The 24094-nt window shown below is 36.9% G+C and overlaps 1 protein-coding gene across 10 annotated transcripts in view; it reads right to left on the bottom strand.

Moving 5' to 3' along the window:
- The window catches only part of PTPRK (protein tyrosine phosphatase receptor type K), a 594471-nt gene that overhangs the window by 270510 nt on the left and 299867 nt on the right, over nucleotides 1-24094 (bottom strand). For all 10 annotated transcript variants that reach the window (XM_070461331.1, XM_070461333.1, XM_070461334.1 and 7 more), the window contains exons 4-5: nucleotides 18558-18639; nucleotides 15998-16113 (exon numbers count right to left, since the gene is read on the bottom strand). In XM_070461331.1, coding sequence (XP_070317432.1) covers nucleotides 15998-16113; nucleotides 18558-18639 — 198 coding nt within the window. The remainder of the gene's footprint in view (nucleotides 1-15997; nucleotides 16114-18557; nucleotides 18640-24094) is intronic.

Genomic DNA, 24094 nt, shown 5'->3' with positions numbered 1-24094 from the left:
AGACAGAAATAAGAAGTAATGGCAATTTTATCTCTATGCAGCGGTGTTCACGTTGAGTTTTCTGCCTTTATATTCTTCAGTTCCAGGCTCTTTATTCTGCTTGGAGATTTTTATGTGATTTCACCATTGCAAAACCCCCAACTCTGAGAAATACTAAGAACCACAAAATTATATGATCCAAGGATTATAACCTAGCACTTTGCTTTCTTCATTCCTCTTCTCTCCGCCCCGCCCCCCCAGATCCTTGTCATGCTTTCTTATTTATTTTGTCTCTAGTACAGGTTGTCGAGACTCATCACTTACCAAGTAACTCAAGGCAAGTCACTGGAATTGCTGACTGCTGTCACTCCTCTAATTAAACTAAGTAAGCTTCATCATGCTGGGTGCACGCAGTATTTATTTCTCAAGTTCAGTTCCCGGCATAAAGTAGTGTAGTGGTAATATTGGTTATTTCCCAGTATCTATTATTGCATTAGCATTAGAATCACCTGACAGATTATTATAAATGCAAAGTTTACAGAGATCACTTTAGATCTGCTGAATCAAAATCTATATTTTTACAAGATCCATAGGTTATGAATCAAGATATTTCAGTTTGAGACGATTGGTCAAAAACAATCATGGTGGTCCAGTTCCCATGAACAGTTGACAGGTCTAAAAATGGGTGTGATCCTGGCCAGTGAGAAATAATAGGAATAAGCCATGTTATTTCCAGAAAGATTTCCTCACTTTTAGAGAAAGCAGAGTGGGCCCTCTTCTTTCCTCACTGTCATAAATAAAATGATGAGGATGTCACATTAAGGAGAAACAGAATCAGGTTCTTGATCGTATATCTAAAATGGTGTCAGAAGCTTCTCACCCAAGTCTGCCCACTCTCACTCTGAGGGTGTACTACCGTTTAATAAATCCTCACTTCACTTTCTTGAGAAAAATTTAAAAAATTTAAAAATGAAATGATGTCAACAGTTCTTAGAGCCCCCCCCCCCCCATTTCTGGATTTCCTGTTAATGATATGACACATTTGGTTCTCTGTTATTTTCAGCTTGAAATCCTAAAGGTAAATATGGTATGGTTAAAATATGGAATAGTTTATTTCTGTCTCTCTTTTCAAAACTTGAGGAATAAAATTAATCTGATTTAATTTTAAATTAAATAATGTGGTACTTGGAACACTTGCAGAGATTATTTCACTCTAATGACAAGAAGAAAAATTAAATTACATTTATTGCTTTCTTTTTCACTGCCTTTCATAATGATATTTGTCTCCTCCATCCTCTTAAGAGCTGGAAAAAGAGAAAGTGATTGTTTTTCTATGTTTTGCATTTAAATTCCTATAAAATAATATTTAGGGGACTGCATATAATTTGTCAGTACCGGTGCTCTTTGCAAAACTAATCTCAGTTTAAATTTGCCCACTAAAATTAAGGTTGATGTGAATCATTGAATCATATAACAATCCAGCCAAGGACCTGAAGGTTCCTTCCTGGGACTTGTCTGCCATATGAATTTTTTTTCTTTCTCATAGGTATCATAGAGATAAAGCTATCATCATCATCATTATTATTGAACAATTAAATCAAAGAATTTTAGAAACATGAAAGAGTATCATGGCAAACAAAGATTTAGACATTTATAAATTTAAAAAATTAGAAACATTGTTACTATTTTGAGAAAAGCACTCATTTATATCCATTACAAATCACACTGACTTCAATAGATTAAACAATAAGGAAATAATGTTCCTTTAGGAGAAATTACACTAAAATTTTAATACTAAGTTCACCACCCATTTACTATATGGTAATAAAAGGACTGAACAAATAAATGGTATTTGACACAGGAAAAGAGGATGCAAATGTTATAATTCTGAAAAAAGCAGGATAAAAATGTGCTGGGGGTAGCAAATTACTAGAATCAGGATTATTAGCCAAGCTTAACAAAAAATAAAGTCAGTTATTAAACACAAAAATGAATTTTAACCTAAGAAGCAAAGGCATCTTTGCAATGCAATGTTGGGACAAGGTGATAAATATGAGGAACCACACAAAGAGGTCATGAGTAAATAGACAGAACTATGGGAGATGACACCTATGTTCTAGTCTCAAAATGACTATTAGCTTCACAATTTCTCATTTCTCTCAAGTCTCTGCCTTTTCATCTAAAAATGGGGACATCAGTTTGTAAAGGTTTATTCAACAGAGATACTGAGAATATTAGGTGAGAAAACTGTGTAAAAGTTCTAACTGCAAATTCTAATAATAACAATATTATGAAGATAAAACAATATCTAAGTGAATAATATATTTGATAATCATGATGGTCTTTTAATGTGTCAACCTGACAAGGCTGCTGTCCCAAGTTATTCACTCAAAACACTAACTAACTAGGTGTCTCTTCTAAGGTATTTTGTAGATGGGATTAAAGTACATAACCAACCAACACGAGGTAAGGGAGAATATCCTAGATAATCTTACTTAAGAGTAGATCAGAGGCCTCCCTGAAGTAGAAGAAATTCCACCCGTGAATAGCAACTTTAGTCTGTGGCTGAATATTCCAGTCTGCCCTCTCCAAGAGCTTGACTTACAGACTTTAACTTGCTTACCCAGGTTCCACAATCACATAAACTAATTCCTTGCAACAATACAAGAAAGTTATCAAAGACTACTGAAGGCATATCAAAAGGACTCAGGAGCCAACAACCAGCAAAAAGTGGGATGATTTGAGTTTAAAAAATAGTAGTAATTGCAGTGAATTGAAGTCCTTAAATATGTATAAGCCCATGAGTTTATGATACTAAATAAAAAGAAAAAAGAGGAAGAATCTGTCAACTTTTGATGATGTTAGGAACCAACCAATTATACTGAAAACCACTAATTAAAGAAAGAGTTGAGAAGCTACCATCCCTTTCTTTAAATGAACTGTGTCACTGGATAGTCAAATAGTAGATGATGAGAAGCATGTCTTCATTAATTAAACAAAATACAAAAAAAGTAATAAAATTAGAATATCACAACTGATAACTTCCAGGAGTGAATACAGACATTGAGCACCAATTGGTATCAGGATCAAAAAAAAGAAGTGAGACATTTTTCTGCTTCTGGTAATCATGCTATGCACCACCTCTAGCATTGCCAGAGGATCAAACCTGAGTCTAGATCTGGCTGCCAATTTTCAGGAAATTCAAAGGAACATGTTGAACTGAAGAGGACATTTGTATGCAATCAGTAAAATGCAGACTGTGTGAAGACTACAAGTCAAACGGCCTGGGTTCCTCAACAGATAAATTGTGAGGGAAAAAAGGGACAGAGGAAAGACATAGAGATTAACAGGACTTTAAAAGATATATTTTTAAAAATAGACAAGACTAATTTATAGTGTCTAAGAAGAGTGTATATATATATATATATGTATATATATATATATAATATGTATATATACATTATATATGACAAAAATCAAAAGAAAAACAAAGGCTAAAAGTCATGATAATTATTATTTATAGGGGTAGGGAGATGACTCAGGTGTGTCTGAGATGGAGAACTTGAAAAGAGCCTCTAGGATGGCTGGTAGTCCTCTTCATGATCGGTGTGGTGGGTATCTTACAGAAATTCATTGAGTCATAGTTTTTCATTTTTTGTGAGGTTTTCTCTATGTTTTACTCTAAAATAAAATAATTGTATAAATATTAGATCTTTAAATCAGACTGCTTTTCATTAAGAAGAAACCCAGCCCACTGCCAGAACCTCATATTGCAACACTGGTCATAGGAGCTCAGTTAAAAGGTGTAAAGTGCTTGACAGGACACACCTGAAAAATACACTGAAAGGGCAGACCTGCAAACAGTCGGAGAGTGTATTACTCTTGTACAAAAAAAGTAGTCAATTGTTATTTATAGATATTGACAAGAAGAAATCCTTGAGCTTCTACACTGCCAGGCTTTTACAGATATGTTCCAGGAATAGATAAAGAAGACAAACAATACTACACACATTACTCATTTATAGTCAATTATGTAATCTGTAGACAACAAACTCAGAGTTTATGAATACTCAAAGAAAGAAAAGAATGCATTATATCTTTGAGGCATTGAACTTTTTATGGTAGAAAGCCACACAAAGCCAACCAAAGTGACCTCAGGGATATTTTGCAATTCTAAAAATTAAATATGATTACACTTTCTGATGGTCTTTGTTACATACATACACACCCAAAATGGAAAGAGTAAAAGATAGACATTATAATCAATGATACTTGGTCAGTGATTTTACTTTAAGACCAATGATTATAATTCTTCACATGAAGCCGTGACAGAAGATATAACGCCATGAACTCAAATAAACCACTGTCCTGAGGAAAAGCAGAACTGACAAGAGTCATAGCTATTAGCCACCAAATAGAACATGGTCTTTTAAGTGGAGTAGAATTAATTATAATCAAATTGGAGAAGGAAATGGCAACCCACTCCAGTATTCTTGCCTGGAGAATTCCAAGGACAGAGGAGGCTAGCGGGCTACAGTCCATGGGATCGCAAAGAGTCAGACATGACTGAGTGACTAACACTTCACTTCAATACTTAAATAGGATAAACAGAGAAAATTAGAATTAAGCAGGAGGCTAGTAAGCATCTATCAGTTTACAAGGAGTCAGGAAAGTACAAGCATGTCTGATACTCTTCTCTGATGCTAGTCCTGCTCTGCGAGCCACAAGATACAGAAGGCAAGGTGGATAGCACCAACAGCCTTTTCACAGATGAACTCTCCTAAATGAAATCAGGAACACTCAGAGAGTTAACTTGGCCACAAGCTTCAAACTGTCTTGTAAACTTTTTTAAGGCTAGAAAGAGTGAAAAGGAATGAAAACGCTTCCCCATTTTTCACTTCTGTTTAGGAAAACTCACATGCAATTATCAAGGCAGAAGGAGAAACAAGTAAACAGTTGGGTCGAACAGGCAAATTAATTCTCAGACAGAAAATGAGAAACACATTCACAGACTGTCAAAAGTAAATGCTTAAGGCACTTAAAAACCGTTATTACTCTATAAGATTCTAGTAATCTGTCTTTATTACTTCACTCACATCCTCCCAGATTCTTTCACCTGGTATCAACCTGATCCAAACTCAAAAGACTTCTTCCATCGGTCCCTCTCCTTCCCTCCTCACATTTTTTTCAAAATTAACAGCACGGTCCAATCCTAGGCTCTCACTACGTGATGTCTATACTGCTAGCAGGAGTTTCTTTCTTGTTTCTGTCACCATCATGGCCTCATCCCATCTCTTCCATAAACTATATTTACCTCTACTTCCCATTGTGAGCCTTCCACTGTAAGAAGATCCATCTCTTGATGAACACACACACACACACACTTCAGTGCTGAGCATGCCCACTTAATCCTTGCTTATCCACGTCCGAGATGTCTTTCAATGTGCCTGCTCGGCTGCTCAGTCCTGTTTCCAATCCCATTGACTGTAACCCACCAGGTTCCTCTGTCCATGGGATTTTCCAGGTAAGAAGACTAGAATGGGTTGCCACTTCCCCCTCCAGGGGATCTTCCCGACACAGCGATTGAAACTGCATCTCCTGCATTTGCCCTTTAAAGACTCAATGAAATCTTTCTTAACTATTTCACTAAACTTACTCCAATCTTTGGAGTGCTCTCTCAACTCTGACATAGCACAGGACTTAGATTCCATATGGTCTCTTACTCAGTTATACCAGTATCTCCCAGGGCTGAAAGGATCTTAAAAAAGTATTCAGGCTCATGCTTAAATGTCCTTGACATCTCTAGCAAATGCTTATCCAGGTTATGCTTGGCTACTTTCACTAATTGTAATTTTACTACCTCCTAGACTAGCTCATTTGAGGTTTCAACAGCCCTGCAATTACAAAGGTCTTCCTTATAATCAGCTTATATCTCTCACCAAATAGTTTGAAACCACTGGTTATTATTGTACTTTAGTATCTATAAAAAACAAATTAAATGCCTCTTCTGTGTCCCCAATATTCTATTTGAAGAACTGTATCCAGTCTCCCAAAAGTCTCAAGATAACAATGTACCTTTAGCAATTCTGACATAATTTCTCTGACTTTACTAACGGTTCTGATAATTATATACTGCTTTTTGTTATTCTAATATTTCAGATATGTGTCAGCCATAGGGCCATTGATCTAGAAAATGTTAGAACCTTCACCAAGATAATGTCAGAACTATCATCAAATCCAGACATTAGTACAATTTCACTATATTTCATTCCTTTCTCCCCCTATCCCCATGGTACCCAATGTGAATTAATCACATGTTAAATATTTAATCAGTTTGGCTTTGAAACAGTCCTCTCAAATTCCTTCTCAATTAATTGCCCACTATAAACTGTATGTTTCTAGGAATAGATTAATTTCTTCCAAGATTTTCCATTTATTATGACAAAATTACCATATTTTTTTCTCAAAAAGAAATAGTTTCAGGGATAGTAAAATTCCATGTGTAAATTAAGCATGATACAGGAAGCCAGGCACTTCATATGACAGTATAAACAGACATATATTTATACTATAAGAAAATATTATAGCATGGCAGCATCAAGAAGAGCTTTGTGAGCAACAACTAGTTGGCATTTGAAACATGATAGTGATATATTTCACCAGATAAAATTTCTGTACTTTCAAATTATTAATTTTTTAAAATTATGCTTCTGATTTCCAGTGCTATGTGACGATGTTCACATGTCACATAGGAACAAGACATTTGCCTGGACAGATAAAACACTATGTGGCCAGAAGTTTCAGAGCAACCATTTTCAATGAACCTCAGCTGACAACAGTTGGTACTGCAAAAGGTCAGCCTCTCGCTGGTTGTTTTCGAGAGCAATTTGCATCTCATTGTACTAATTCTACTCCCAATCTATTGCTTAAATTATCCATTGCTCCAGAAGGAATGACATTTCCCTTGGCTGAGAAACTAGCTGTATCACACTACATTAGCAGTGACAAGCCTCAGCAAGGGCAAAGAGATGGCTGGCTCTCCTGCTTTGGCAGGCCCGCTCAGAAGGCACAGTGCCAGCACCTGGGGCAATTACTGACAGATTGGCCCAATCGCCACTGCTTTGATGGCAGTCTGCACAGGATTACAGTCACACGTTGAACAGCCCCATTTCAGTTCACCAAAACAAATGGTGCCACCAAATCTCCCCACAAAATTGCCTGCTTTCAGTAACTTTGCTGGTGAATTTCTGTGTCCAACCAAACGATGCATGCCCACCAAGCTCTGTAATGATGGATGGAGTCATTAGCATTTTAGTTTCTACACTGAACCTGAGGCCAAAGCATATGGCCTGACAGATGTTCCAGCAATGGGCTCTATTTGATTTGCCATGTAGGTGTCCACTTACACTGGACTTTCAAGAAAGAATACTAATTTATAAGTTATAGTCCAACCCCTGTTTCAACTCTTTCACATCCTTGAATGTTATAATATGTTCTGATAACAGAACACTCAGAACATGCTTTAGTCTATACTTTGGTTTACAGTGACAATTAAAAATTACCTTTGAATCTAATCAAATGGTTTCAAATGGACAAAATGGACACAAATGCTGGTAAGGTTTGGAGGCTATTGCCATCTACAGCTTGATTAGTACTGCCAGTGATTTGGTTATTTGAGAAAATGTTTCATATACTCACTTTTCCCTCATTCATGGTTTATTAAGATAAACTATATACAGTGAACTACTTAAACCTTAAGTTTTGACAAATGTATATGTACCCATAGACACAAAACCCCAACAAAGCTACATGACACTTACATTAAGTCAAAAAGTTTTCCTGCCCATTTCCACTGAATCTCACCCTCTATGGTCAAATACTGTTCTGACTTATCTATCATGATGGATTAACATCGTCTATTCTGGAAGTTATATAAATAAAGACATACACAACATGCAGTCTTGTGTGTCTCTTGTCTTTCCGAAAACGTAACGTTGCTGAGCGTCACATGCATTGGTGCGTATATCATTGGTGCACTCTTTCTAATTGATGAGCAGCATGAAAGAACCACAAACGGTTCATTCATTCTCCAGTTAATGAACATGTGGGTTCTTCACATTACTGGTTACATAATGAATAAAGCTGTTATACAAGTCTTTTTGTGAACATGTGCTTTTTATTTATCTTATGTAAATACTTGAAATTGCTGTGTCAAGTTATTATTTGCTTACATACTTTTTGCTGCCATCGCCATATCTATTATCCATGTCATTAGATTGCAATAAAATAAATTTTATAACCCACGAAATTATATAACCTATTTTTGTACCTTTCCTGTGAACAAATCATCTGATGCCTCTCAGGAATATAACCACCCATTTTTATTATTTTATTTTATTTAAGTGTACATTAAAATTTCACTTGTGATTTTGTTTCTCATAATCTGGATTTTAACACAAGCCTTTAATGATGACTCACAAATTCTTTACCACTTGGGGTTTCTGAGGAACACAAAATACGCATAGTTCTAAAACTTGTTGCACACATTAAAAACAGCTATTCATATGGGAAAAACTGCAAGTTATAAGCTGTAAAGAAAGTGGTGTTCATATCTAGAATGAAAGCAACTTCACTGAGCTTTACAAAAGAAAAGGAATTTGAAAGTTCTCTAGGAGGAATTAAAGATTTTATCCTAATTCCCTATCCAACATCAATGAACTGCATAACATACTTTTTAAAATGATGTTCCATAAAACCTCATGATTTCACCAGATTTATACCTTGCTGACACTCGGTGGACTTTTAAAAACATTCATCCATATTGTTTCATGCATCAGTCGTTCAGTCAGCATGTACAAGGAGGTTAACTTGGCTTATATATCTTGTCATTGTTTTCTAAATTGCTAGAGTGAATGACCTACTTCTAAGACTAACTTTATAGCTTAGACCATGCAGGAAAGAACCTCATTAAAGACACAGCAAAACCACTATGATATGCCTTATGGATTATCCCAGATTATCTCAGGTAACTCATTGCATCTGCTTTTTTGTGCTCCATTTTTTACGTAATTGGTATGTCATTTTAAACAATAAAATGACTGAAATATCAATTGTAAGCTAAAGATAATTTTAAAAATCAAAATAAAATATGAGATATACAGGATTAATAAATGGAGAGAAGTTATTCTCTAAATATATTGGTATACATAAGTGAAAATGAAGTCGGCTCAGTCATGCCCGACTCTTTGGGACCCCACAGACTGTAGCCTACCAGGCTCCTCTGTCCATAGGATTTTCCAAGCAAGAATACTGGAGTGGGTTGTCATTTCCTTCTCCAGGAGATCTTTCTGACCCAGGGATTGAACCCAGGCCTCCCACATTATAGGAAGACACTTTACTGTCTGAGCTACCAGGGAAGTCTTTGTATACATGAAACTACCTTAAATATCGTATCAATGCGATCACCTCCCAGCGCCACCATGGTCGGAGTTCTCTTTGACTGCAATGGAAAGTGGAAAGAGAAACGAGGGGTGTTTGTAAATCCTCACTTGACTTCCTCATAGAGTTACGGTGGCCTTCTAAACTCAAAATCAGATTTGGAGTTCTTGAAAAGCACAATCAATCTGGTAACACAGACCACAGCCTTGTCTAAATCAATGAAACTATGAGCCATGCTGTGTAGGGCCACCCAAGATGGTGGAGAGTTCTGACAAAATATGGTCTACTGGAGAAGGGAATGGCAAATCACTTCAGTATTCTTGCTGTAAGAACTCCATGAAGAGTATGGAAAAGCAAAAAGATAGGATACTGAAAGATGAACTCCCCAGGTCAGTAGGTGCCCAATATGCTACTGGATATTAGTGGAGAAATAACTCCAGAAAGAACAAAAAGATGGAGCCAAAGCAAAAACAATACCCAGTTGTGGATGTGACTGGTGATGGAAGTAAAGTTTGATGCTGTAAAAAGCAATACTGCACATGAACCTGAAATATTAGGTCTATGAATAAAGGTAAATTGGAAGAGGTCAAACAGGAGATGGCAAGAGTGAACTTTAGGAATCAGCAAACTAAAATGGACTGGAATGGGTGAATTTAACTCAGATGGCCATTATATCTATTATTGTGGGCAAGAATCCCTTAGAAGAAATGGAGTAGCCATCATAGTCAAAAAAAAAAAGAGTCCAAAATGCAGTATTTTGATGCAATCGCAACAATACAATGATCTCTGTTCATTTCCAAGGCAAACCATTCAGCATCACAGTAATCCAAGTCTATGCCCCAACCAATAATGCTGAAGAAGCTGAACGGTTCTATGAAGACCTACAAAACCTTCTAGAACTAACATCTAAAAAGGATGTCCTTTTCATTATAGGGGACTGGAAGGCAAAAGTAGGAAGTCAAGAAACACCTGCAGTAACAGGCAAATTTGGCCTTGGAGTACAGAATGAAGCAGGGCAAAGGCTAAAAGAGATTTGCCAAGAGAACGCACTGGCCATAGCAAACACCCTCTTCCAACAACACAAGAGAAGACTCTGTACATGGACATCACCAGATGGTCAATACCGAAATCTGATTGATTATATTCTTTCCAGCCAAAGACAGAGAAGCTGTATACAGTCAGCAAAAATAAGACCAGGAGCTGACTATGGCTCAGATTATGAACTCCTTATTGTCAAATTCACACTTAAATTGAAGAAAGTGGGGAAAACCACTAGACCATTCAGGTATGACCTAAATCAAATCCCTTACGTTTATACAGTGGAAGTAACAAATAAGATTCAAGGGATTAGATCTGATAGACACTGTGCCTGAAGAAATATGAACAGACGTTCGTGACACTGTGCAGGAGGCAGTGATTAAGACGATCCCCATGAAAAAGAAATGCAAAAAACCCAAAACGGTTGTCTGAGGAGGCCTTACAAATAGCTATGAAAAGAAGAGAAGGGAAAGGCAAAGGAGAAAAGGAAAGATATACTCTGAATGCAGAGTTCCAAAGAGCAGCAAGAAGATATGAGAAAGCCTTCCACAGTGATCAATGCAAAGAAATAGAGGAAAACAAAAGAAAGGGAAAGACTAGAGATCCCTTCAAGAAAATTAAGAGATACCAAGAGAACTTTAAATGTAAAGATGCGCACATAAAGAACAGAAGTGGTATGAACCTAACAGAAGCAGAAGATATTAAGAAAAGGTGGCCAGAATACACAGAAGAACTATAAAAAAAGATCATCACAACTCAAGATAATCACAATGGTGTGATCACTCACCTAAAGCCAGACATCCTGGAAAGGTAAAGTCAAGGAAGCATCACTACAAACAAAGCTAGTAGAGGTGATGGAATTCCAGTTGAGCTATTTAAAATCCTAAAAGATGATGCTGTGAAAGTGCTGCACTCAACATGTCGGCAACTTTGGAAAACTCAGCAGTGGCCACAGGACTGGAAAAGGTCAGTTTTCATTCCAATCCCAAAGAAAAGCAATCCCAAAGAATGCTCAAACTACTGCACAATTGCACTCATCTCACACACTAGCAAAGTAGTGCTCAAAATTCTCCAAGTCAGGTTTCAACAATACACGAACCATGAACTTCCAGATGTGCAAGTTGGGTTTAGAAAAGGCAGAGGAACCAGAGATCAAATTGCCAATATCTGTTGGATGACTGAAAAAGCAAGAGAGTTTCAGAAAAACATCTACCTCTGCTTTATTGACTATGCCAAAACTTTTGACTGAGGGGATCACAATAAACTGTGAAAATTTTTAAATAGATGGGAATACCAGACCACCTTACCTGCCTCTTGAGAAATCTATATGCAGGTCAGGAAGCAACAATTAGAACTGGACATGGAAAAACAGACTGGTTCCAAATTGGGAAAGGAGTACATCAAGGCTGTATATTGTCCCCCTGCTTATTTAACTTATATGAAGAGTACGTCATGAGAAACACTGAGTTAGATGAAGCACAAGCTGGAATCAAGATTGCCAGGAGAAATATCAATAACCTCGGGTACACAGATGGCACCACCCTTATGGCAGAAAGCGAAGAAGAACTAAAGAGCCTCTTGATGAAAGTGAAAGAAGAGTGAAAAAGTTGACTTAAAACTCAATATTCAGAAAACTAAGATCATGTCATCAGGTCCCATCACTTTATGCAAACAGACTGGGAAACAGTGGAAACAGTGACAGACTTTATGTTTTTGGGCTCCCAAATCACTGCAAATGGTGACTGCAGCCATGAAATTAAAAGACACTTATTCCTTGGCAGGAAAGTTATGACTGACCTACACAGCATATTAAAAAGCAGAGACATTACTTTGTCAACAAAGGTCTGTCTAGTCAAAGTTATGGTTTTTCTAGTAGTCATGTATGGATGTGAGAGTTGGACTATAAAGAAAGCTGAGTGCCAAAGAATTGATGCTTTTGAAGTGTGGTGTTGGAGAAGACTCTTGAGAGTCCCTTGGACTGCAAGGAGATCCAACCAGTCCATCCTAAAGGAATAATCATTGGAAGGACTGATGCTGAAGCTGAAACTCCAATACTCTGGCCACCTGATGAGAACTGCCTCATTTGAAAAGACACTGATCCTGGGAAAGATTGAAGGCAGAAGGAACAGTGGACGACAGAGAATGAGATGGTTGGATGGTACCACCGACTCAATGGTCTTGAATTTGAGTAAACTCTGGGAGTTGGTTATGGACAGGGAGGTCTGGCATCCTGCAGTCCATGGGATTGCAAAGAGTTGGACATGCCTGAACGGCTGAACTGAACTGAACTGATCATGTATTCATGGCAGATGTAGTGTATCATTTTTCATTTAAAATAGAAAATTGGAAGTTTTTCTAGTTTTTGTTCTTTTACCCTATATTCAAACATTTAACATTTGCAGCTCAAGAAAGCCCAGTGGTGTGGGCTTTCTAGGCAGTGCATTGGAGGCTGTGCTAAGAATCTGCCTGCCAATGCGAGAGATGCAGGAGACATGGGTTCCATCCCTGGGTCGGGAAGATCCCCTGAAGTAGGAGATGGCAACCCACCTCACTATTCTTGGCAGGAAATTTCCAAGGACAGAGGAACCTGGCAGGCCACAGTCTAGGGATCACAAAGAGTCAGACATACTGAGCAAGCACACACGTTACATAATATGGATGATCTGGAGGACACAAAAAGTTGATGGCTGACTTTTTTATACCTGACCATGATAGGTATACTACTGCTACTCCATTATTCCATTATTTTTGCAACAGAATGCAAAGGCCTTTCATTCTGAGTCATTTCAGACATTCATAGCAGTCAGCAGAGACTTTAAGCAGCAGTTGTTCTCACAGTGATATTTAACTTAAGGCATGATTTTTTCCCCATGGAGAAGACAATGGCAACCCACTCCAGTAATCTTGCCTGGAAAATTCCATGGATGGAGGAGCCTCACAGGCTACAGTCCATGGGGTCGCAAAGAGTCAGACACAACTGAGCGACTTCCATTTCACTTTCACTTTTTTCCCCATACAAAACTAATAACTTAAAAATTTTACATTCCTTCTTCAAACGACAACAGAAAAACAAATGATCAAGGCCATGTTTCAGACTATCAAAAATAATATAAAGACCTGGTTTTCATCTTAAAGTTGGAAGTGATTTTGATCTCTACCCACATCTCCTTTTACAGATAACTGAGGCCTGGAAGAGTTTAATGAATTCTCCAAGCACACATGATTAACTGGGTTATAAGAATTAAAGAGTTAGAATTAAGAACTGGGCCTCATGACCTTTAGAAGGTTTTTCTACACCAAGCAAAAATAACTTGACATCCGTTTCTATGTGTTGGGTTGTAGATTCACTGTGGAATCAAGTTTCTTCCTCCTTTATTATGTTTCTACTACTTTTGCAAAAGATGGATCATTTTTTTAAAAATTATTGGCCACTTTTTGATTCACTTACTCTATACAGATACAGATATCAATTATATGTATATATCTACAACTTTATCTCTACAGTTCAATCTTGTTTATTTGAAAACATTTCTAAACTAGGCAATTGATAATTTTCAATATATCTTAAATATAGAGAAGAATGATTTGAGAGAAGAAGTTATGGTAATTTAACTGGTCTATATTGGAAAAGACAGAAAAACTTTTTCATGAATAAGTATGTAAACTGCTGAAGAATTGGGCAATGTCAAAATAGACAAGAAATACACAAATTCACCTTGGAAAATGTAAAGAGAAAGAAAAGAGAAAGTTGAATAGAAATCAAACAGAGTATTTTTATCTTTCATCTTTATTTGAAAAAGGACAAGAAGAAAATTTATTAAAACTATAATGAAATGAGTCAATCTAAAAAATAATAAATGAGAAGTATTTTTACTGAAACCTACTCAGACCAGGAGGGCCAGAAAGTCTTTGTTGCAACAAGGCAACTGGTACTGAAGTATACAAAACCTTTTTTATTTCAATGTCACATTAAATCCTGGAGCATAAGACCAGGGGCAGACTACAGAGTCTGGTTCTCCAAGACAAGAGTATACAGACCACAGTTAAAATAAAATGCCAACAATGTTCCTAACTAAATGAAAAACAATTAGCAAATTAATTAGAAAATATATCTAAACACATTCTTAGCACTATTTAGGCTGAGAAAGTAAGAATGATTGTGATTTGATGTTTAGATAATAAAACAGGTTGTACATTATACAGCACACTCTACAGGAAGAATTATCTTATACTTCAGTATCTGTGGGGGAAATTAGGATAATCACAGGGTTAAAAAAAAAAGGAGAGACTTTATTTCCTTTACACATATTCAGGATGCTATCCTAATACCCACATATCAAATAAATGACAAAAGTGATAATTAGATTTATATGAAATATATCTATTATTAACATTAGAGTGGATGTGGGAATTGAATGAAAAAACACATTTATAACACCCAGTACAATACCAGGCATTATACTAGGAATGATTTTAATAATCATTTCTTATAATCATTACTCCAACCTCCTGCAACCCTCAACACTAATGTTACCTCAACACTAATGATGACCCTCAACACTAATGTTACCTCCCTAAAGGTATCATAAAATAAAGCCTGATGTCTATGTTCAAGAAAGTAAGCTAATGATTTTCCTTTTTGGTCTCTACTGACATTCTCAGGAATTTAAAGCTCTAATTAAATCCCTTTCCTCATTCTGATGCAAACAAGAATTAAATAACAATAATAAAGGTACTCAGAGGATATTACTTACATTCTAGCTTCAAATATTTAGATCAACAGTCCTCAGTCCTGAGTCCAGCCTCAAGACTTTAGAGCTGCTCTTAGCCCCTCCCACCAACCTCTGCCCCAGGATTGACAGATAACTCTCTGAAGGCATGGTACATTTCTTAGTCACTGTTTTCTCACAGATTCTTTTAAAGTTCTTTATATGCACCATTTACATTTCCCCAACATGTATGCTAAACTGCAATTCACTATATACACATTTACTGCAAATTTAATATGTGCACAGCAAACATCTTGTCCTCAGGTCTGTGATTAACCCCTACACAAAAAAATCCTGAAAATAATTTAATAGGCTCTCTTCCAATTCACATTTCCAGAAACATTTCCAAAGATTTCTTAAAACACTTTTGAAAACATTTATCAGTATGACAGTTCCTATTTAAGGACTACGCTCTTATAAGCGGAGCTTTCAAAATATTAAATGAGATATTTTTCATTTTTTTCCATTTTTGAATGAATCTAGAAAAATTGTTTTTACAGTTTGGACATAACATTGGAGAATCATTAGGTTTCACAAGGAACTAACCCAAACACCTATTAATTACACAGTGTTATTCATATTCCAAAAATGGAACTATCTGAAATGAATCTGCAGTCAATTAAATTAAACCTACAGAAAAGACAACCTGTCACACACATAGACTCACTACACTCCATCCTCCCATGCCCACCACACATATACAAGGAAAAATAATTTGTGATTTTTTTTTTAAATCAAGTGTACTCTTTATCTCAGCTGCCACGTGGCCTTACCTGCAGCCATAACTTGTTATGCACAGCGTCTCTCCCTGTAGCAATACATTGAAAAGTAGCATTCTGCCCTGCATTGACCTCTACGTCCCCCAAACGGAGGAAATGAGGAGATTTATCTGTGAAGGCAAGAAAAAATTATTTTCTTTCACATGAAGAAAACATGCTGTGTTATTTTTTCCGAACAAAATAATGTTGTTAATCCTTTTAAAGCTTTGGCCAAGACTAATGTCATATGGAAGTCTTCTCAGGGCTGAAAGACACCGTTGCATCTCTCAGGGTCAGTTCTCTTTATCTCAGGATCTCTACTGCGTATTGCACCGTAATTGACAGAGCAATCCCGTACAGTGAGCATCCAACAATTACTGCTTGAGGCCCCCAGCAGCATGCTGCATACAGGGGACAATAAAAGTTACGTATCAAAGCAATCAAAAGAGATTAAACAGGTGCAAAGCGTGGCCTAATAGAAAGATATAATGGGAACAGAATGACGGCTCAAACATGGACGTGTACATGGCCGTTGAACTATTAAATCACACTTGAAGCGGTTAGAGCTTTCTTTCCCTTTATTAAAAATTTCAGTAACTACTACATAATCCTCTAGTACTTCAAAGAACAAGGGACTGTTCTTCCTTCTCTCAAGCAGAGCATTAATTTAACTGTTGTTAAAGCCACTTCTTATTGCTTTATAGTCCTAAGAAAGTTATCCGAAAGAAATATTAGGCCAACAAAACAGTAACGACTGCAATCAAAATATACATGACTTACATGACTGTCAAACAAGCATGCTCTGATAATTACCTTTTAAAGCTAAAGCTATGTATGTTTTCAACTGAAAGGAACTATAAACAAGAAAAGCTAACCCTCAGTGAGTAAAGAGAGAGCATGGAGGACCGTATCACAATGAAACTACTGTTGTGCTCAATTTAAATATTTTTTTAAAATTTGGTTAACTCGTGAAAGTCTTTCTTAACATCTTCTTTCAAAAGGCATGTAAATGAACAATAGATGGAAACATGGTTCTCATATATGAATGGACTGAAAGAGTTTAGTAAGCCAACTTGAACTTTGAGTGAGATCATTTTTTCCCCCTTTTTCTTAGATTACACCAGATGTATTTGACTACATGTATTTCTTAGGCCACACCACAATCATTTGACTCTTGCCTGCTTCATCTTCCCCTCGGGCCTCATCTCAGTAGGTGCTTCACAAAAGGAATGCTTGCACTAAACAGAAGCTAGAACAGTGCTCCTGTCTTAGGAACAAAGACCAGCAGCGTTAGAATCTCCTGAGAACATTGAGACCCAGGAGGAGCCTGGCAACCTGTGATCTGCCACATGCTGCTGGCGATTCTGCTGCACATCAGGGCTTGACAACCAGTTAGCAGGAGTATGAGTCTTGGCATGGCAGCCTTTGCGCACGCTGCTTACAAACTATTGAGAATTTCCACCAGGAGGATTACGGAACAGATCACCTAGGATTCATGGGCCCTAAAAAATGCTGCTGTTGGGAGATATAGCTGAAGTATGAACTGCTTTATGCCTGGCTCTACTGAATGCATGCAATAAATGTCTTTCAGGGTATGTGATGTAAACACAAATTTAGTTACACCATCTGAAAACCAACTAATGTTTGGGACATACCAAATGATGTGCAAATAAATTCAGTTTCTTGTTTTGTATGCTTTCTATTGTCTTGTTTATTGTGAATTAGCCAGATATTTACTATGACATGAAAAGATTAGTTCTAAATTAAGAATAAGATGAATTAATTCATTTCACTCCAAGTTTCAACTTAGATCACATAAGTTAATACAGCTTCTTTTCACTGAATTCTGGTTTGTTATTCTTTGCATTCCTAGGCAATTTAATAAAGTCAAAAGATGGAGTGAGTCCCTTGATTTTTATTTTCTTCTGTAAAAATAACATCAACTAAATAAATTGAAGATCTAATCAGCTTTGTTAGGAGATTCATGAATGAGGCAACATTCCATCTATCAACTGGAAGACAGATCCAAGGGGTTATACAAACAGAAAGTTTTTACAAGAAGGGTGGGACAGGGAGCTATTAACAAAAAGAAAAGAAATTACTATTTATTTTTCTTCTTTGAAGACGAAAAGGAACAGCAAGAGCTTTATGATTCAGATCACCTCTTCTTCCTCTGGGGCATAGAGAAGGATCACAGGACAGATTCTCTTACTGGTGCTTGACCATAAAATCAAGACAAGCCAATTAAGTTTAGGTTTTTGGAAGAGGCTGAAACTGAAATTAGACCAGGTATAAATTTAGGTTTGGTATCATGGAATTTTAGCATGAGTGACACCATTTTGAGACTGTGGTTTTCTTTTGAACATTAACTGAACAATGAAAAGAATCTTTTAACATGTGCACAAGTCTGAAAAACATTTGATTCAAAAACTCTAGAAATACCTCAGTGATCTTTTTGGACTGAAGAGAAAACTAGAAATAACAACAACAAAAGAGACAGCAATGACCAAGTGATACCAATATAAGACAAGTGTTGAAAGGAGGTGGAAAAATACAATTCTTAATCACAACCTACCACAAGGATAACTCAGGACTTGGATGTCATCAATGGCAATATAACCACTTCTCCCTCCTGAGACTTCAGCTTCAAATATTACCTGTCAGGAAGAAACAGAAAACATTTACAACAATCATTTTTAAGGTATTTTCACAGTGAAGGAAGAATAGCTGTAACACACCTAAGAAAACTAAAATTTAATTTTTCTCCTATAAAAATTAAAATGGTGTCTTATAATGTGAGCAATTTCTTAAAACATGTACAGGAAAACAAAATATTGTTTGAAGAGCAATTAAATTATTGAGGTCAGCAGTTCTCAATAAATTTTTTAAGCAAATATCATTGATTTCCTGAATGGGCAATATATAGGCAGATATAAAAAATCCATTATCCCTAAATTTTCCCTTACTGACTTTTTCCATTTTTTTAATTTATTTCACATACATTTGAAGCAGTATGCTAACTGGCTAAGACATCAACTGATCTAAGCTTTTAAATGCAGTAGCTGAATTTTCAAAGAAAAGCGGTTATTAGATAGATATTATGCCAGGTAAAAGCAACCACATAAAATAGAAACCAAATGAATGTAATCTGTATGGCTACTAAAACTCAAGACAGAGGAGATAAAATCAGAGAACTAGGCATGGAAGATTTTGAATACCAAGGAAGTGAAAACTAGGAGTATATCCTGTAAATGGTTAATCAATTTTAAAATAAATATATGTATGTATTAACAAACATTTTAATAAATATATTTTTAAAAATCAGTGTTCAAATATAAACTCATGTTATAGAACTTTGTTATAGTCAACAGTAGAACTTACTTAATAGACTTTCCCTTAACCTTAATAACGTGTGCTGCTACTTTTCAAGAGAAAGTAGATTTAGCATGCCAAGTTTAAATATTTTATTTTATGATGGGCTCCTTTATTTATGGAGATACATGGGTCATTATAGAAGTATTTTGCAAAATATTTTAGGAAACACATTGGAAATTGATGTTTAAAATAGGAATAAAATACAATCAAATTGGCCTACTAGAAATATAATGGCTTCAAAGGTGAAGAATGGCCCCAAGAAAAGACTAGAAACCAAAAGATTCTAGTAGCAGTGAAAATAGAAAGATGAGATGAAAAAGAAAAGATAAAGAAATAATGCTAAGGACATATTAAAAAATAGAAAATATTGATTCATTAGTTGTAGAGAAATAATAGGACAATTCTGATTTCTGGCTTGGGTCCCTAGGGACTGTACTGCACTATATTGTCTATTGCCAGGAAGGAGGAAATTTTCCTCTCTATCCTTCTTGAGTCTTGTGTCTGGACTAATAATAAAATTGGCACAAGACCGATTAACGAGAAAAAGATCAAATTTTAATCCTGTACAGAGAGACCTCATAGAAATGGGACCTAAGAAATGGCTGAAGCAGGGAGCTTTTATGCTTTCTAGACAAAGAAACAATAAATCCGTGGGGAAGTGGGCAATGAAACTTTGTGCTCAGTTAGTGAAGAACCTAAACGGAGTTTGGACCCAGAGCAGTAAATTAGAGAAGTAACATGTTTGTTCACACAGGTTTTTCAGCTTCAAATTCTCGACCTCCGGTGTTAAGGGTGTCTTTCTACCCCCAGAGGCAGAAGGTACAGCTTTCACATGAGAAACTTAGTTTCTGCTTTCAGAGAGATGGAAAGGACAGTCAGAGTACCCCTCTTGCGTTGGCCATTGCTAAGTAACTTCAATTCAAAATAATCAGTATATCATTAAGCATCATTAATCATAATTGGGCAGCCTGCCCCATATCCCAACATTATCAGGATTCCCAGCTAGAACACGTTATACAGAAAAAGGTACAGATTTGAGGAAGAAGATAACTAAGTACATTTCAGACAGAATAGATTCGCTAAGCCTAAAATACATATGGGGTAAATGCTTAGGAGATAACCAAACAGATATATCTCAGGATGAAGAAACAGGTTTAGAATAAAGCTATAGATTTGAAAGTCATCATCACGGTAGTGAGTAAGCTATAGATCTGAAAGTTAAAGGTGAGTAATATGGCATAGGAAGATAAAGAGGAATAAACCACTGCAATGGAAGGCAAGACGACAGCCAGCAGAAGTAAGGTCAGCAATGGACAGTTCAGACTTAACGGTCAAGGAAGGAAGAGAAGGATCCGGAGCTTACGGGCAGGTCAACACTCCCACCAAAAGGATTAGAAAAGGCCAAATAAATTATAATAACTATAATTTTAAAACATCTGCATAGACAACGGCATCTAAAGGGGCACAAATTTTGAAGTACAGGGTCTCTTCAATGTGATCCCAGGATTCTCGTTTCTCATGGGAATATTTGCCAATTCTGCAATCAGGCTGTGGTTCTAGGACAGACTTAGGACCTCTATGGTAGAAAGTGAAAATATGGAAGCTTGCAGTAACAGTGCAAAAAGAGAACAATAAACTAGAAATTTGAGAGTCTGAATAAAACAGATGTAGGCTTCCCACGTGGCACTAGTGGGAAAGAATTCCTTCTGCCACTGCAAGAGACTTAAGAGATGTTGGTTCAATGCCTGAATAGGGAAAATTCCCAGGAGAAGGGCACGCAACTCACCCCAGTATTCTTGCCTGGAGAACCCCATGAACAGGGGAGGCTGGCTGGCTACAGTCAATAGTGTCACAAAGAGTCGGACAAGACTGAAGAGACTTAGCATGCAAGCACAGGTCACGGCAAAAAGCATGAAATGCAGGAGAGAGCTCAAGGAAAACTAAAAAAGAATCAATTAAAGTTAGCCATTAGGAGTCTTCTGGTAATATTTGACACAGCTAGTGTTACTGAAGTGGAGGGGAATTTTTATTGAGCACTTACTATACTCAAGAGACTATTCTAACTGAGCATGTTCATTCAGGCTCACATCTACTTTTGTTTCCCTCCTCTCTCCTTACCTCTCTCTCTGCACACACACAAATATTATTTCTTAATTAAAATCACACCAGGTAGTTATTACTTTTATCCTCAGATTAAAGAAAAGTTAAGTGGCTGCACTGAGAAATGCAAATCAAAACCACAATGAGGTACCACTACACACCAGTCAGGATGACTGCTATCCAAAAGTCTACAAGCAATAAGTGCTGGAGAGGGTGTGGAGAAAATGGAACCCTCTTACACTGTTGGTGGGAATGCAAATTAGTACAGCCACTATGAAAAACAGTGTGGAGATTCCTTAAAAAGCTGGAAATAGATCTGCCATATGACCCAGCAATACCACTTCTAGGCATACATACTGAGGAAACCAGATCCGAAAGAGACACGTGCACCCCAATGTTCATCGCAGCACTGTTTATAATAGCCAGGGCATGGAAGCAACCTAGATGCCCATCAGCAGACGAATGGATGAGAGAGCTGTGGTACATATACACCATGGAATATTACTCAGCCATTAAAAAGAATTCATTTGAATCAGTTCTAATGAGATGGATGAAACTGGAGCTCATTATACAGAGTGAAGTAAGCCAGAAAGATAAAGACCATTACAGTATACTAACACATATATATGGAATTTAGAAAGATGGTAACAATAACCCTATATGCAAAAAAAGAAAAAGAGACTCAGATGTATAGAACAGACTTTTGGACTCTGTGGGAGAAGGCGAGGGTGGGATGTTTCAAGAGAACAGCATCGAAACATGTATATCTAGGGTGAAACAGATCACCAGCCCAGGTTGGATGCATGAGACAAGTGCTCGGGCCTGGTGCACTGGGAAGACCCAGAGGGATGGGGTGGAGAGGGAGGTGGGAGGGGGGACCGGGATGGGGAATACATGTAAATTCATTTCAATGTATGACAAAAACCACTGCAATGTTGTAAAGTAATTAGCCTCCAACTAATAAAAGTAAATGGAAAAAAAAATAAAAATAAAAAAATAAATAGCAAACTAATCAGGTATTATACTGACTAAATAGAAGTATAATGAGCATGACACCCTTTCCATTTTCATACCATCCCAATATCCACCCCAAAGCCAGTGACGGGGACACGGCAGGCTACATGATGACCCGCCCCCTCTTCAGTCACTCCCACCATGAACTGGCTCCTATGCTAATTCTCTTCTCCTTCAGGTCTGCACTTTATGACTATTAATGTCCCTGGAATAAGCTGAAGTTGTGAAGTAAAAGAGATTTCTGTGGGAAGACAACTGCTTCATGATGAAAAGAGGGCTAATCGATAAAGACAGAAATACATGTGAGTGCATGTGTGAGTGTGTGTATACCCAATTTGCATTTCCTGTGAAGGTTTTGATACAACTGTTATGTCATTTTCTAAATAGTGGAACAAAGACTTAGCAAGAAACAGAAGAGAAAATCAGAAACTTTAAATAAAGTATAATTTGAAGCAATTGTGGTACAGGTCACATTCTCAGGTATGAGAAATTTTGTTTTTGACACCCACTTTTCCTGTATACAAATCACTGAGCAAATCACATAACCTTTTAGAGCCAAGTCTCATTATTCTTGCCTGGAAAATCCCATGGATGGAGGAGCCTGGTGGGCTGCGGTCCATGGGGTGGCTAAGAGTCAGACACAACTGAGCAACTTCACTTTCACTTTTCACTTTCACACATTGGAGAAGGAAATGGCAACCCACTCCAGTGTTCTTGCCTGCAGAATCCCAGGGACGGGGGAGCCTGGTCGGCTGCCGTCTATGGGATCACACAGAGTGGGACATGACTGAAGTGACTTAGCAGCTCATTTGGAGATAATGCAGCTTTCTTTATAAAGTTCCATGAAGCTTAAATAGTAGCATCTGTAAAAGTACTATATAAATGAAAAGGTAAGATGATAAACATTGTTAATAAATAACATTTGCATAAGTGTATCCCAGGAAAACAAGCTTTATTTGCTTGAATGGTTGAATGGTAGTTCAAGGAAAGGGAAGGAGGGAAGGCACAGACAGAAAAAAATGAGAAAATTATTTTTGGAAAAAAATACAGTGTTATGAATAGACTATGCAGCTGAATAATCAGTTCATTATTTCAGTTTTGTTACAATTAGCATTAATTAAATTATGCCAATTCTAGGCTTATCTTAGTTTTACTTTCTTGAATTGTTTTACTTACTTTGCTTCATGTAGGTGATAAGTTTAAACATGTTTTACCACATCCCTGAGGAAAAGTCTTATTTGTTCATTTAAATTGGGCTTTATTCTGGACAATAAATTTAGGCCTTGATTTAAAATGGAGTGAAAGAATTGGTTCTTTAGTAAAGAAAAAAAAAAAAAATGTTTCTCTTTTCAGTGACCTCATTTCCCCCGCTAAGTGTTGTCTCTGCCTCATTAACGAGACGAAGAGGAAATTTCTAAGATCAGATTCCTTTATTGCTAAGGATCTAATCAGCTTTATCACTTCAGCAGAGCTTCTACCTTGTAAGGCTCTCCTGTCCACTCAGGGAAAACCAATCTCAGTAGCTTAATTACGCAGAACTTGCTCGGGCTAATGTCCAGGTCAGAGGTAATACTTGGTGTCAAATAGCCAACGAGGGTGTCCCAGGAGAAGGGAGCAAGGGAA

The sequence above is a fragment of the Odocoileus virginianus genome, chromosome 34, assembly GCF_023699985.2.
Source record: "Odocoileus virginianus isolate 20LAN1187 ecotype Illinois chromosome 34, Ovbor_1.2, whole genome shotgun sequence".
Lineage (NCBI taxonomy): Eukaryota > Metazoa > Chordata > Mammalia > Artiodactyla > Cervidae > Odocoileus > Odocoileus virginianus.
The sequence above is the reverse complement of the archived record's forward strand: the minus strand, read 5'-3'. Positions and strand labels throughout refer to the sequence as shown.